At 32.0% G+C, this 12,399-nt stretch overlaps 1 protein-coding gene across 1 annotated transcript; it reads left to right on the top strand.

The window, feature by feature from the left end:
- Window positions 1-3,119: 3,119 nt before the first annotated feature.
- On the top strand, window positions 3,120-10,379 carry LOC123704453 (ribosomal RNA processing protein 1 homolog). Its single transcript, XM_045652842.1, has 11 exons — window positions 3,120-3,416; window positions 3,675-3,754; window positions 4,068-4,217; window positions 4,486-4,588; window positions 4,898-4,989; window positions 5,778-5,957; window positions 6,656-6,747; window positions 7,603-7,755; window positions 8,201-8,355; window positions 9,260-9,357; window positions 9,560-10,379. The coding sequence occupies exons 1-11, from the start codon at window positions 3,215-3,217 to the stop codon at window positions 10,268-10,270; spliced, it is 2,016 nt and encodes a 671-aa protein (XP_045508798.1). The 5' UTR covers window positions 3,120-3,214; the 3' UTR covers window positions 10,271-10,379.
- The last annotated feature ends 2,020 nt before the right edge of the window (window positions 10,380-12,399 follow it).

Below are 12,399 nucleotides of genomic sequence, written 5' to 3'. Positions count from 1 at the left end.
TTCGATGAAATTAAGATGATTATTGGTATACATTTAAAAGAACAATTATTTTTTGACGGCATTGCTTTTAATAGTACTTTTGAGTGCTAGATAATGTTTTGGAACCGAAGCCGTACTTAGTCAAATGACCCCCTGGAGTGGGGAAAGAGAGGGGATTGCAACTCTCGATTTTTTCCCCTTGTCCCCATGATTTTTGTACGGCGTTGCGGAATAATGGATTAAAAGCAGTATAGGCATAGTATGACACAGATGCCGTACATGGTCAAATGACCAAATTTACCCCCGGTAACTCTCGGAAATTAAATAAAAATTCCGACTTTGTGGACCACCATTTTTGTACGGCACTGAGCGGTTTCTTATTATTTTTAATGGATCTATCGATGGTTAAGAATGCCGTACATGGTCAAATGACCAAAATTTACCGAGTCTACCTGTACTTTTCAATTCTCATCTGCACTCAGTTGGACAGCTTACAAGTGACGGCATAGTGATGAATCTTATTATTTTTTGCTCTGCTATCGTTCTAGATATGTCCCCTGGTGGTTCATTTGACCCATATTTTTTTCCTATGCGGGCTTGTAGTCTATTATTATTGCAATAAGAATCTCTCTTTCACACATCTTTGTACCATAGACTATGGTGGCTTTGTCTTTGGTATTGTCTATTAATAGTAAAAAAAAAACATGCAATACTTAAATAAGTCGTTTAATTGCGCCGATTTTTCAATCCTTGGTTAAAATTTATCCGTCCAATAAAGTATTACACGAACATTTTAAAATGTCACCTGTAAACTGTCAAATACGGACAATTAGAATATATTTTTGAAATGGTAGTTTAATACGTTATTCGATGAATAAGTTTTAACCAACGATTGAAAAATCAGCCCTTAAAATAATATTAAGTTGATTATTTGTTGATTTTTTTTTTTAATGTAAATATATAAAATAATAATTGGTGATCAAAAAATATTTTTTTTAAGTTATGAAATTATTATATAATAAGGTATTTAAGCATGAAGTATTTTTATGAATTATGTTTCTTATTATGTTATTTAATATTATTTTATACGTGAGAATGAAGACAATAAGATTTTTAATGGTTTTTAGAAGCTTTTTTATAATTACAGTCGAAGGTAATAATAAAAAATGCAGAAAAATCGGTAATTCTGTTTTTTAACTAAATTCAATTTAAGAAAAAAGTTTTTTCGTTTCTTTAAATTTAATAAGTATGTATATGTTTTAATTAAACAATAATTGTATACCACATAACAATTTAAACACAGTCTAACTTTAAACCAGGGATCTGTCACTTTAAAAGTTGTCTATGTGAAATACGACAAAACCAGATTAAAGAGAACCCGCGCTTAAAGTTAAACCCTGTCTAAAGTTTTTGTGGTAAGACCGTTATAGATTAACAATTTTTATTTGCGAACATATTGTACGATAAAGAAAGAAAATTTTCCAGTTGAATATAGTTACTAAAAACAGGAATTATTTTTTAAAATTGTTCTTGTATTTATCTATTTATCATTGAAGGCTACAAATACACATAGACATACACAAGTGTGTTTTTTTAATATGCACATACACACATATATAATGGTATAAGTAAAAAGGTGTAGAATGTAGATAGGTTATCAGCGCTCCATGAGTGGCACGTCAAAATGTGGCTAATTAGCAACATTTTACATCATTTGTCTCTCTCGCTCACGATAGTTGTATCATGCCATCTCACTGTGACGTCTAATCGTGTGTGCGTTAGTGTGCCGTGTTTGAAGATCGAATGTTGTGTTGGTAACCTAGCTACACCTTTTTATTTATAATATTATTGCACACACACACACACATAGACTGTCTGTCATTGGCTGTTTTATCTGTGTGTAGTATATATTTAAATAATTGAAAATATATTTATAACTATGTTGATAAAGTATCTAGGAGTGGAGTAAGTGTGTTTTTTTAGTAAAATAAAATATATTAATATTATGTATTATAATGTATATGTGTATTTTTAACTCTGTTAGAGATAGCGCGCAAGAGCAACTTTTGTCTCCGCAACTATTTTGTCTCTCCCATCAACTCTATGGGGAGTTGCGTCAAATTACGTGCGCGCACTTTCATACTAGCCCATAGTTGGGAGAGACATAATAGTTGTGGAGACAAAAGTTGCTCGTGCGCGCTAGCTCTTGTAAGTCGTAATCGAATGCTGTATGAAAGTGCCTCAAAAATAATTGTTGATAATAAATTGTTTATAATTTGAATATATTTTTATTTACCTTTTAAACACCTGTTAATTTGATATACCGACGTAGATATAAGATAAATTTGATTTGATTTTCTTTGTTGGAGCAATATTTTGTCGCTTTTTACTTAATAAACTACTAGCTTTCCATCCGCGGGTTCGCCCGCGTTTTCAAAGATAAAGCCGCATAGTTCCCGTTCCCGTGGGATTTCCGGGATAAACCCTGTCCTATGTGTTAATCCAAGTTACCTTCTATATGTGTGCTTAATTTTATTGTAATCGGTTCAGTAGTATTTGCGTGAAAGAGTAAGAAACACACACACATCCTCACAAACTTTCGCATTTATGCTTTTAGTAGGATAGTATGTTTAAGGATATAAGTAAATGAAGTAGGTATATAAAAAGAGGGGAAAATACTGATCGATACAATTAATTTCATATAATTTTTTTTATTAATTTACTAGTACGTCTGCATCATTGCTTAAAACCAGAGATGAGAGAGGGAAACAAAAAGATTTTAGCTAGGTAAAGAGAGATTTTTGTTGACGCGAGTGCGACAAGGAAGCGTACAAAAGTATTTTAAATGCAAACATATAGCTATCTCTTTTATTTGCATGCTGTTTCATATCTTATGTCTTACTCAGAGTGAATCTTGTAAAAGTGCAGTTCAGAAGTTCAGAACCGACTTAAAACCCAAATAAGTATGAAAGTAGATAGGTATCCTAAAATTGAAAAAAAAGGTTTTGACCTTCATGTTCACAGTGCATGTTATTAATTTATTTATAAAGAGGTAAAATCACAAAAAATTGCCCTCCTAATCTTGACAGATATTTGAACTGACAGTGATGAGTGACAAAATGTCAGTCTTCTAACAAAAATACGTCGCGCCCGCGGTTTGCTCGCGTTGCATTAATGTATTTTTAATTTTAAGATTATTTAAACAAATCTAATTACCTACCAAAAGTGTATCAATATGAAGGTGGTGGATAAACGGAGTGCTAAAAAGCAGAAAAATAAGAAGAAGTTACTCACAAAACCAAAAAAGGAAAAAGTTTTGGTAGTCGCACAAGAATTTAAATTTGCAAAATTATTATCTGGAAATGAGAAGAAAAGCCGCGATCGTGTATTGAAAACACTTAAAAAGTGGCTTTTGAATTGTTTTTCAAAGAATTATGGTGAGTTTAATGTTTAATTGATAAGAAATGATCAATAATATAGTTTGTTTTTAAACCACACGTTGAGACATAACCTCAAAATTTAGCGTATGTATTTGTCGAATTAATTCTTACATATATTGACCCTATATACAACATTATAAATTGCAAAAATATCTTTCATTTTACATTCGTATTATACTAATTATCAATATTATTGGCCGATGCAATCTATTTGAAAAATTCGAAAAATTAATTGCTTACATTGTTTTGTTATAGTTTTCAAAGAAGATGACTTCATACGTGTGTGGAAAGGACTTTTTTACGCAGTTTGGATGTCGGATAAACCATTGGTTCAGGTAATTATTTATTAAATTAACCAAATTAAGATAAAAATTGCAAACTTTATTGAATGTAACTTTTTAACCTAAATTTTATTGATATCAACATTTTTATGACTAAATAACTTGAGAATGATGTCTTGAACCAGATTAAATGAGGAAATTATTGCAAAAAAAGTAATCAAAGAACATTCATATACATTATAAATAGTAGTTTAAAAGATCTCTGCCTTAGCAATAATATTGTGTTCAACTAGGTATACTTGTTTTTAATTTTGAATTCAAATTACAGTATTTTAATATATGATAAACTATGTAAAACCCATTACAGGAAGACCTATGTGAAAGTATATCGCAAATCCTCGATCTGTTCCCAAATGAACAGCTCGACAATGCCATAATGATGACCAAAGTGGGATTCAAAGTGCTAGCCATGGAGTGGTATGGGATAGACCAGCATAGGATTGATAAGTTTATGATGGTGAGTATTGTATGTATAACTAGCTGTGTCCCGCGGTTTTGCATTGCTCCACTCCTGTTGGTCTTAGCGTGATGATATATTATAACCTATTGCCTTCCTCGATAAATGGGCTATCTAACACTGAAACAATTTTTTAAATCGGACCAGTAGTTGCTGAGATTAGTGCGTTGAAACAAACAAACAAACTCTTCAGCTTTATAATATTAGTATAGATTAGAAGAAGATTATGAAAAATTTTTTTTGAAAAATTTTTTTTTCTAATTTTTAGCTTGTACGTCGTTACTTGCGCGGCAGTTTTCGATGTTTGTTACGCACGGATTGGGACCTAGAGGCTTGTAAAAAGTACGCCAACATGCTCTCTTCGGAGGATGGTTAGTATATTTTTATGTATTTAATTTGTATGTTTGAATTGCGCTTGTCGAAATCGGTGAATGTAATTAATATTCGAGAATGTTTTTTCTGTCATCTTTAATGAATGTAGTTTTTTGACATCATACCCAAATTTATAGTGACATGGATAATAATTGTTTATTTGAATATTATAAACAAAAAAAAAATCTTTCTTGGACTAAAAAATTAAACATAGCTTTTCAATATGATGGGTTGAGTTTGAAATTCCATAAATATTATGTAAAAATCATCTTCACCGTTTAATAAAAGACATATTTTTATTATTCCAGGTCTATTGGCACTCAAGACACCGTTTTACGCGAGAAATGCACTGTCGTTAATATTACATGTCATTGATTGTTATTTAGAAGAATTGTCTAAAGTAAGTAGCTAATAAATCAGAGAATTCTTAGTGAAAAAAACGGCATGTGTCACTCGGGGACTGGGGCGGTTGCGCAATTGCACGCTATGCCTTCAAGCCACACCTCCGCCCGTCGGAGTGGGGAGCGTGAGGTTTTTTCGTTACGGAATTTCTCGATTCGGTCCCCGTGCTCAGGGCCCGCGATAGTTTCGGTCGGTTTAGTTTCAGTAGTTTGTACACCATTTCTAACAATATTATTACAACTAGAACTAACTATTTGAAGAGATATTTTAAATTTTTTATGTTTGGTATAAGAGCTCCAATCAATCTGACTCCATATGTAACAGTCGACTAATCTAAGCAGAGACAAATAAAAAAAAAATAGGATTTTAAACGGAAAATATAATTGAGTTCTAAAGTTTAACTGAAACAACATTCTAATTTAATATTTTCTCTATGTAGGTATAATTTTTCTGACCTTTTTTATTTAGAAACTATGTTGCTACATAATCACTTTATTGATTGTTATTTTCTCGTCTCGAAAGACGCGAGTTCGAATTCCGCATCTTGATAAAAAAATTCTATTATTAAAAAATTTCGCCCGCTTTGTCTTAAAACCTAATATATTATATACTAAAACCTTCCTCTTGACTCACTCTATCTATTAGAAAAACACAACAAAATCCGTTGCGTAGTTTTAAAGATTTAAGCATACATAGGGACAGAGAAAGCTACTTTGTTTTATACTATGTAGTGATAATTTTTCAAGCACATTTTACCATTTTTTCAAATTTCTCTATATTTTACAGATATCCAAAGGCAAGATCTCCAACGAGAGCCTGCTAGAACTAATCGATCCCTATCTAAAGCATGTATGCAACGGTGAGAGTGTCCAAGTGGCCATCACTTGCCGTCAACTATTGACAGATTGGATAAAACAGAGCGAAGCCGGCTTGAAGTATGCTGGAGCTACTGTGGCTTGGAAGAAGGTGGGCTGTTTGTCATATATAAATCTATACACATATTATAAAGCTGAAGAGTTTGTTTGTTTGTTTGTTTGAACGCACTAATCTCGGGAACTACTGGTCCGATTTGAAAAATTCTTTCGTTGTTAGATAGCCCATTTATCGAGGAATGCTATAGGCTATATATCAAAACGCTTACACCCACAAGAGTGGAGTCACGCGGGTGAAACTGCGGGGCGCGGCTAGTATTATATACAATTAGTATATTATAAGTGCGAAATTTTGTATGTGTGTTTGTGTGTCATTCCTTCACGCAAAAACTGCTGTACTGATTTTCATTAGATTTGAAACACACACATAGAGGGTAACTTGGATTGAAATAGGATAGTTTTATTCCTTAAATCTCAAGGGAGCAGGAACTATGTGGCTTTTCCTTTTATAAATAAGTAATAAATATCTCACGTCTCAGATTGCAATCAAGTAACTTGATTTATGTCTTAGACAAGTAGCGTATATGTCGCAGATTAGCTTAATCAGTCGTTTAGTTTAGTGGCTAGCCTCATTATTAACGTAAAACGATATTCAGACTTTCAATCGAGCAACTGCAGTAGCTAGGCAAATCAGTTCAGCCGTTCTCGAGTTATGCGCTTACCAACACATTTTGCGATTCATTTTTATATTTATTAATTATTGATTTATTAATAATATGAGTATATATTTAGATGGGTTGTCCTGCCGGTGGGCCGGATGCTCTCGAGCTGGTGTCCGATGATGAGGCTGATGATGAGCAGCAACAGGAACCGGAGAGTGAACAGTGAGTGACCTAGAGTTCATTGTATGTATTTGAATAAGTGTATTTAGGGCCGATTTTTCAATGCTTGGATAAAACTTATCCGTCCAATAAAGTATTACACGATCATATTAAAATGTCACGTAAACTGTCAAATACGGGCAATTAGAATACGTTTTTAAAATGGTAGTTTTATACATTATTCAACGAATAAGTTTTATCCAAGCATTGAAAAATCGGCCCTTAGTGAATCTAAAAGGCAGAATTCTTCTACAATTACCTATGTGTTTTTGACTAGTTTTTTTTTTGTTCAATCATTTAATTTTTAATTTGTTTAAGAGCCAATTTTTCAATCCTTAATTAAAATTTATCCGTCCAATAAAGTATTACACGAACATTTTAAAATGTCACCTGTAAACTGTTAAATACGGACAATTAGAATACATTTTTGAAATGGTAGGTTAATACGTTATTCGATGAATAAGTTTTAACCAAGGATTGAAAAATCAGCCCTAAAAAATTCGTTTGTATCAGTTTTTTTAACATTATAGATCTGTTTGTTTGGTCTACAGTGTTTGTTATCCATCCACAAATATCTAGATCTAAAATTGTTTATTTCCTAGTTCATGTGAAAAAATGCAATGTGTAAAATATCTTAATATATAAATCTCGTGTCACAATGTTTGTCCTCAATGGACTCCTAAACTACTTAACCGATTATAATAAAATTCGCACACCATGTGCAGTTTGATCCAACTTGAGAGATAGGATAGTTTAAATCTCAAACCGTTTTAGAGAAAGCGGTCGAAGCCGCGGCCTTTAAGCTAGTTATATTATATTATGTACTTTTAACTTATCATTATTCTAATTCCCCCGAAGGTCATCAGCGCTAGACCCTCGAGCTGGTCACGTGGACGTTGTACTGGAACCTCTCCCCGTACCCTCGGAGCTGGTGGTGGAACGCACCAAGTTGCTGATGAAGAGCTGTTCCTGTCCCAAAGCTTATAAACGAGCTAAGGCCTGTTTGGAGAGGTCAGTATAAACAAACGGACAACTTTTTTCCTTGTAAGATCCTAAAAAATTTGGAAGACAACTACACTTAATAAAATAAAGTTGAAGAGTTTGTTTGAATGCGCTAATCTTGAGAACTACTAGAGTGATTTCGATAATTCTTTCATCATAAGATATTTATTATTTAGGTTATTCCATAGTGTTGTATATGTACAAGAGTGAAGAAAGGGCCAAATACTAGTATTGAAATTGCAAAAAAAGCCTGAAACCCGCATAGTTCCCGTTCCCGTGGGATTTCCGGGATAAAACCTATCCTATGTCCTTTCTCGAGTATCAAAATATCTCCATACCAAATTTCATGCAAATTGGTTCAGTAGTGTAGGCGTGATTGAGTAACAGACAGACAGACAGAGTTACTTTCGCATTTATAATATTAAGTATGGATTTTAATTATAATTTTTTATAGATTCGAGAAACTATCCCGCGATGATTATCCCCTGAAAATTAAAATGGAAGAAGTAGAAAGTAAATTACCGCAATCTGCCAAAAAGAAAGCTGCAGCTGCGTTGAGGAATCTGGAGAGAAATCTCGTTGTTAGCGCTGATGAATTGGCTCTTAGAGGTATGTTGATTTTTTATTTATTACTTCCTTTCCAAAATTATAACAATAATAAAATAACTCATTTCACAATTATTAATTAAAATAACTTATATATTATGTTAAATTGCTGCATTAATAGAAATTAACTTCGTAATTAAAAATAATGTAACTGCATATATAATCTACCATAGATTAAATAAGGCCAACGAACTTGCTTTCCGCCTGCAGCTTTGCCTGCGTTTTCAAAGAAAAACCCGCACAGTTCCCGTTCCCGTGGGATTTCCGGAAAACCTATCCTATGTGTTAATCCAAGTTACCTGCTATGTGTGTGCTAAATTTCATTGTAATCGGTTCAGTAGTGTTTGCGTGAAAGAGTAATAAACATACATACACATACATCCATCCTGACACCTTTCGCATTTATAATATTAGTAGGATTTTTCTTTTTGCACTTGAAAAACTTGAGAAAAAAAATCAAAAAAAGAGCGTGTGTGCCGAGCGTGTCACGTGTCAAAAGTGAAACTTCTTTGGCAAGATATAAAGATATCAAAATCGTCGCCTTACTCCATGACGTGACGGTATTGCAATGACGCGAATTGGAAATTTTACTCTCAACGTGCCTAGAGTAGTTTCACTTCAAAAATAAATCTGTGCAGTCTTTAGAATTTTTATTCGCATAATATAATACAACTAGCTTTCCGCCCGCGGCTTCGACTGCTTTTTCTAAAACCTAATAAATTAAATAAGTACTATAACCTTTGTCGAGAATTACTCTATCTATTAAAAAAAACCGCATCAAAATCCGTTGCGTAGTTTTAAACATTTAAGCATACAAAGGGACATAGGGACAGAGAAAGCGACTTTGTTTTATACTATGTAGTGATGTCTCTTGTGTTAAAAATAATAAAATTAATTTATTTTTCAGGTCTCCGTCGTAAACACAGAAAGCGTCTGCTCGCCAAAACTCGCGCCGGTCTCAGTATTGTGGAAGATGTACAAACAGACAAACATAAAAACCTCACGGTACGTTCATTTTCCTATAAAAAGATTTTTCAAGTAAAATCTATTTTTATTGTTTTGTGAATACAGTATGATATATTATATAGATATATAGATTTGTAAAACTTAAAGAATAAATACAACAATCAATCATTATTATCTCATAAATCTCAATGTTTTTTTCAAATTAATTCTGATTTTTAATTTTAATAATGTTTTCTTTCAGAATGGTGATACAACATCAGAAGAAAAAACGGAAAAACCCAGCAAAAATAAATTTAAAAACAACAAGCGTAAAAATCAAGAACCAAGCAAAGAAGTTGTTATTAAAAAGGCTAAAGTAGAACATATTAAAGTTACTAAGTTGAAAACTTCAAGTAATTTAAGTGAAAATAAATTAAATAAAAAGTCTAATAAGGAAAATGTTAAAGTAAATAATGACAATGGCGTAGACAATAAGAATGTTTCTAAAAAGGTTAAAAATGAAGATAAAGTAGCGAATAAAAAACAAGAGAAAAGCAAGAAAAATGAAGTTATAGTTAATGGTAATAAACCAAAAGTATTAGATTCAAAATCTGTTAAAAAAGAAAATATACCTAAAGAAACTACTAAAGTAGTTAAGAAAGAAGCGAATAAAGAAAAACAAATTAAAACAAAAGACGCAAAAACAAATAAAACAGATAACAAAGACACAAAAGCTAAAAATTATCAGAAACAAGTGGACAATAAAAACATGGAGACGCCGAAAAAAGTTAAATTCGTTTTAAAAAATAATTGTATGCAAGGAACTATAGATTATTATAAGAGTGTACGGCAAAGTCCGAATATTCCCTTTGACAGTAGTAAAAAACCGAATAAAACGAATTTAAAACCGTCAACCCCGTCACCGATAAACCCTTTCTTTAAAAAGAAACTTAAATTACGAGGAAAGTTCTAGATAAATTTTCACATGCATTTTTGTTAAAATAAAGTTTCTTTTTCGTTTGACAAATTTCTTTGTTAGGGCCGATTTTTCAATCCCTGGTTAAAACTTATCCGTCCAATAAAGTATTACACTAAGGGCCGATTTTTCAATGCCCAGATAAACAGTCTAATAACTACCCCTCGAATAGATTTATTCAATTGCTTATCTAACTCATAACGGCTCGCCTATTTTTCAATCGTGATTTATTTGATGAATAACTATCTGACCAAATATTTCCATATTGGCAGCTCTGCTCTTGGAGTGGCGAAACAAACATATTAAATTAGTCAGGTTAGAGCGGGATAGAGTCAACTTGCAATATGTCAACAACCGTCATTATGACTCACGTCAGGAGTGCATTTTAAGTTTATCTTGTGTTCTATGATTGTTGATTATTGTTTTGATTCGAGTAAAGAGTTTTGATTAAATTTGTGTTAAAATTTATATATTTTACGATGGAAACGACATAAAGGCAGCGTCCGGCAAATTTTCAATGGCATGATCATCAGTAGGTACTATCAAAAACATCAATTTCAATATGATTTTAATTGATAATTATTTTATAGAAAGAGGCTTTATTGTAAAAATTCTACGCTCTATGTTATTACATACGAAAATATCCCAAATTTGACGCGTCAGTTGTCAACTCAAACGTCTAATCGTCGAATAGCACGCTATCTGGCCGTTGGAGCAGCAGATAGATTTATTCCTCAAATAACGTAGTTATTCGATAGATAAGTCCTATTCGTCTATTGAAAAATTGAATATTTTGTTAACTGAAGAATAAAGTCTATCTAGCTGTTTATCTGGGCATTGAAAAATCGGCCCTTACACGATAATATTAAAATGTCACGTAAACTGTTAATAGCGGGCAATAAGAATACATTTTGAAATAGTTTATACGTTATTCGACAAATAAGTTTTAACCAAGGATTGAAAAATTAGCCCTTTATCTTTGAATTTTTCATAATCAATTTTGTCATCATGAATTTATGAAAATTACCACTATGGTATTCAATTTTAATTTTAAAACGAGCACAAAAATGAGTTATAATAGATCACTGATATAGAAAATCAAATGACCATGAAGGCAGATCTTAGACAGTCATGTACTTATAATTTTTTGTTAATTTTTACTTCTATAAACTATTTTCCATCACTGCCTAAGATCTGAATTTTGAGGACTTAGCACATTTTGTATAAAAATTTAATCTTGTTAATTACTTAAAAATAATATTTAAACTATAAAACTATGGTAATTGTACAAAAAATTACAACAAAAGTTGTATTTTTCAAGTTTATAAAGTACTAGCTTACCGCCCGCGGCTTCGCCCGCTTTGTCTATAACCTAATAAATTATATACTAAAACCTTCCTCTTGAATCACTCTTAGATCTATTAAAAAAAACCGCATCAAAATCCGTTGCGTTGTTTTAAAGATTTAAGCATACAAAGGGACATAGGGACAGAGAAAGCGACTTTGTTTTATACTATGTAGTGATAAGTATGGAATATTCTACCACTTGTAGATTTTGAAATAAATGTTGTTAAGATATTTGTTTTTCTTAATGAAATTGTTTTAAACTGCGTTAACTGTTGTACAGATATGAAATAAAGTGAATTGAAGTAATACCTGTTTTATTTATTTTTATAGCCTACTAGATTTCCGCCCGCATTTTCAAAGGAAAACCCGAATCGGTCCTCAACAATTTTCATTGTAATCGGTTCAGTAGTATTTGCATGAAAGAGTAACAAACATCCATCCATGTTCACAAACTTTCGCATTTATAATATTAGTAGTTAGGACTAATTATCGTATCAAAATCATCAGAAAGAATGATTTTTTTCACACAAAAATTTGTTTCCGTTTAGTTTCTGAATAAATTCTGAAACACATTTTTGCTACATTTTACAGCACACTATCTAGTAACAAATAATGATCCCTTACTACTAGCATACTCATTAATATGAAAAACTGAACTAAAATTATCTTATATCTCCATACAAAAAGTAGTCAAATGTTACGACAAAGCCCCCTAATCATGATAAATATTTACATACATTTCAAAAGGCTGGTTCACACTTTGATTAGTGCGAGTGCAG

This window comes from Colias croceus, chromosome 29 (assembly GCF_905220415.1).
Source record: "Colias croceus chromosome 29, ilColCroc2.1".
In the NCBI taxonomy this organism is placed as follows: domain Eukaryota; kingdom Metazoa; phylum Arthropoda; class Insecta; order Lepidoptera; family Pieridae; genus Colias; species Colias croceus.
The sequence above is the reverse complement of the archived record's forward strand: the minus strand, read 5'-3'. Positions and strand labels throughout refer to the sequence as shown.

Bases quoted from the DNA above. Each gene is read 5' to 3' on its own strand.
- LOC123704453 (XM_045652842.1), top strand. From the start codon at position 3,215: ATGAAGGTGGTGGATAAACGGAGTGCTAAAAAGCAGAAAAATAAGAAG. The intron at 4,218-4,485 runs GTGAGTATTGTA...TCTAATTTTTAG, and splicing joins GGATTGATAAGTTTATGATG to CTTGTACGTCGTTACTTGCG. The intron at 5,958-6,655 runs GTGGGCTGTTTG...GTATATATTTAG, and splicing joins CTACTGTGGCTTGGAAGAAG to ATGGGTTGTCCTGCCGGTGG.